Source organism: Morone saxatilis, unplaced genomic scaffold (assembly GCF_004916995.1).
Source record: "Morone saxatilis isolate NCDOM2014 unplaced genomic scaffold, NCSU_SB_2.0 Contig4, whole genome shotgun sequence".
Lineage (NCBI taxonomy): Eukaryota > Metazoa > Chordata > Actinopteri > Moronidae > Morone > Morone saxatilis.
The window spans coordinates 14,968,776-14,971,222 of NW_023339984.1; the positions used below are offsets into that span (position 1 = coordinate 14,968,776).

The 2,447-nt window shown below is 42.7% G+C and overlaps 1 protein-coding gene across 3 annotated transcripts in view; it reads right to left on the bottom strand.

Moving 5' to 3' along the window:
* Positions 1-864: 864 nt before the first annotated feature.
* Positions 865-2,447, bottom strand: part of clcn5b (chloride channel, voltage-sensitive 5b) — a 27,591-nt gene continuing 26,008 nt past the window's right edge. For all 3 annotated transcript variants that reach the window (XM_035675446.1, XM_035675445.1, XM_035675447.1), the window contains one exon: positions 865-2,043. In XM_035675446.1, the coding sequence (XP_035531339.1) occupies positions 1,953-2,043 (91 nt within the window). In that variant the 3' untranslated portion in view covers positions 865-1,952. The remainder of the gene's footprint in view (positions 2,044-2,447) is intronic.

The following is a 2,447-nucleotide window of genomic DNA, read 5'->3' on the forward strand; positions in this document are numbered from 1 at the left end:
ACTGACCATGCTTCTCCTATAAAGGTCATCTAAAGTGTCTGGTTGGGTCCTCGTGGAATGTTTTTACTGGCAGCACGGAGCTGAACTCCGTAGGTGCGACGGGAGGGAAAAAAGAAAAAGAAAATCAATTTAGTGGATAAATAAAGCGCACAGAGACGAGAAACCATAGGCCCGAACTTTATGAGTCCCGGGGTGAAAAAATAGCATGAGGCCCAGACTTTAAAGTGTTAAAAAATAGTCTAGAATAATATTATTCTGCTCAGTAAAAGGAGGACCGGCAGGGAACTGGATGGTGATATACCCATGAGCGATACACTGACTAACACCTCCAGGGTTCATGAGTTAATTATCTGAGATTCGGATTATTAAGGACTTTGTCTCCCTCTGCGTCCTGAATTTTACATTTTTGGAGGGTTATTGTTCTTTTTAAGTCTGGATCCAGTGTCAAATTTGAGCAGCGGTGGACTAAAAGTTAGAGAAGTGAGCTTGTGACAGGAAAGATAAATCTGCGAGGGGAAAGTGAGCAAGGACCTGAACCCCAACTCCTCCAGTGGAGCTGCTCAGTGGCCTTAGGTCAGACTGCGGTGGTACTTATAATTATTGGATTCAAAACTGTTCAAATCCCTAATTGGATGTGTTTAGGTTGTTAGCAAATGTATAAATACCACTAAGAATATTCAGACATTGAGAGAACTCACATTTTTTAAAGTCAGATTACTTATTTTCTATTTATCTAATGCTAATAAAAGAAAAACAAGAGATTTGTTAGAATGGGAGCTTCATAAAATCATGTATTTTTTTACGTTAAATCCACAAGATGAGGATCCCAAACAAAGAAAAAAAAAAACAAACAGACACAAAACATTTTACGTCAGTGAAATAATTTAGTGGGACAAACAATTTAACATTTACATAAATTAATTCATGTGACACGATTCTCTCTTCTTGTATTTTTAGCCCTTCCACGGCAGCCCAGAAACCCTTCCATAAGGCATGACATGGTTGTTTTATTTTTTGCAGCATTGTCTATAAGCGTGTATGATTTTTTTTTCTATGAGAGTGTAACTGGTCGTGATGCCAATCGGAGCGTCGGCGCTGCATAGTTCCCAGACTGGAGTCTCACGCCGTGTTACAAATCTCTTTATATAGAGTCTATAAGACAAAAAGACATTTCAGGAGAGTTCCCAGGCTGTCATGAAGTCTTTATGGAGTGTAAGTGTTGTGTATTAGATCCTCTTCTCACACTCCTGTATGCGTCGGCCCGAGGCTACAGGAAACCTCGCAGGAGGAGGGAGGGAAGAGGAGGGTGAGCATCCATCAGCCAGGCTCAGAGCGCTCTGCCCGGGCTCGCTGTGGCAGCCGGAGGGCAGGCACGGAGCTCCCCAAACCCTCTTTATCTTCCCCTGATGTCATTATTTCTCTTCCTCGCCTCTTGCCAGTACAGAGGATTATCTGTTCCCAACCTCCTTTCTTACATTTTTTTCTTTTTTTTTCTCCTAGGTGTAGCAGAGAAGCGAGACGGCCAATGGAGGGTGATATTTTCTCACTTTTTTTTTTTCTTTCAAAATAAAAGGAGAATGGAAAAAGCCAAAAGGAGCAGATGTGAAATATTCCACTGACTTATTTCTCATGTGTATCTGTCCTACGTCCTTCTGGGTTAAATATGAAATTGCAGTGTCAGTTAAAGATGAGTCATTGTTTCTGAGAGCGATTTTTTTTCTCTCAGTGGCCAAAAACGCCTCCAACTTACAAAAAAAAAAAAAAGCAAAATTTCCATTGTTCTCTGTCGCCTGTGCAAATGGAGCTCGACTTACTTGGCTTTCCCTGAACAGCCGCTTTAAAAAGTTGAAAAGGGTAAAGGTGCATTTTTCGAGAGTGCGAGCTGGTGTCTTCTCCTCCCCTGGTCTACAGAGGAGCGGTGGAAGGATGACGAAGAGGAAGGATGGAAGAGTTCAGTTGAAGAGGATGGAGTCGGGGTCTCTGTTGGCTATCTGCGCCATGTGTTTCAGTATGTCCTTCTTAGTGATTATTCCCAGCAGCCTCCTGATGACACACAGAGAGAGAAAAGGGAACAAAAAGTCACGGAAAAGAAGATTACGTCATATCATACTTTGTCTGCTTCGTTATGGAAAGTGAAGAGAAGTGGCAGAAAGCAGAGACGCCACACATTGGGTGGAGGGTTTGGCCTCCTGTCTTGAGATTGCCGCTAAGTTCAGTTTTATTACGGTCCCAGAAGGAATCTGGCTCGCAGCAGGAGATCAGAGGAACATGGAAAAAACACAGAGGAAACAGAGCGAAGGAGGCCGGGACCACAGCAAATCCAATTACAACCGACACTTAACTTAAATACGTTCGCTAGTCTGGACAGTTAGGGAAAACAAACAAGTGACGTTATTCGATAAAAGTCAAATCCAGCTCCTCCAGGGTTCGTGTGTGTGTGTGTGTGT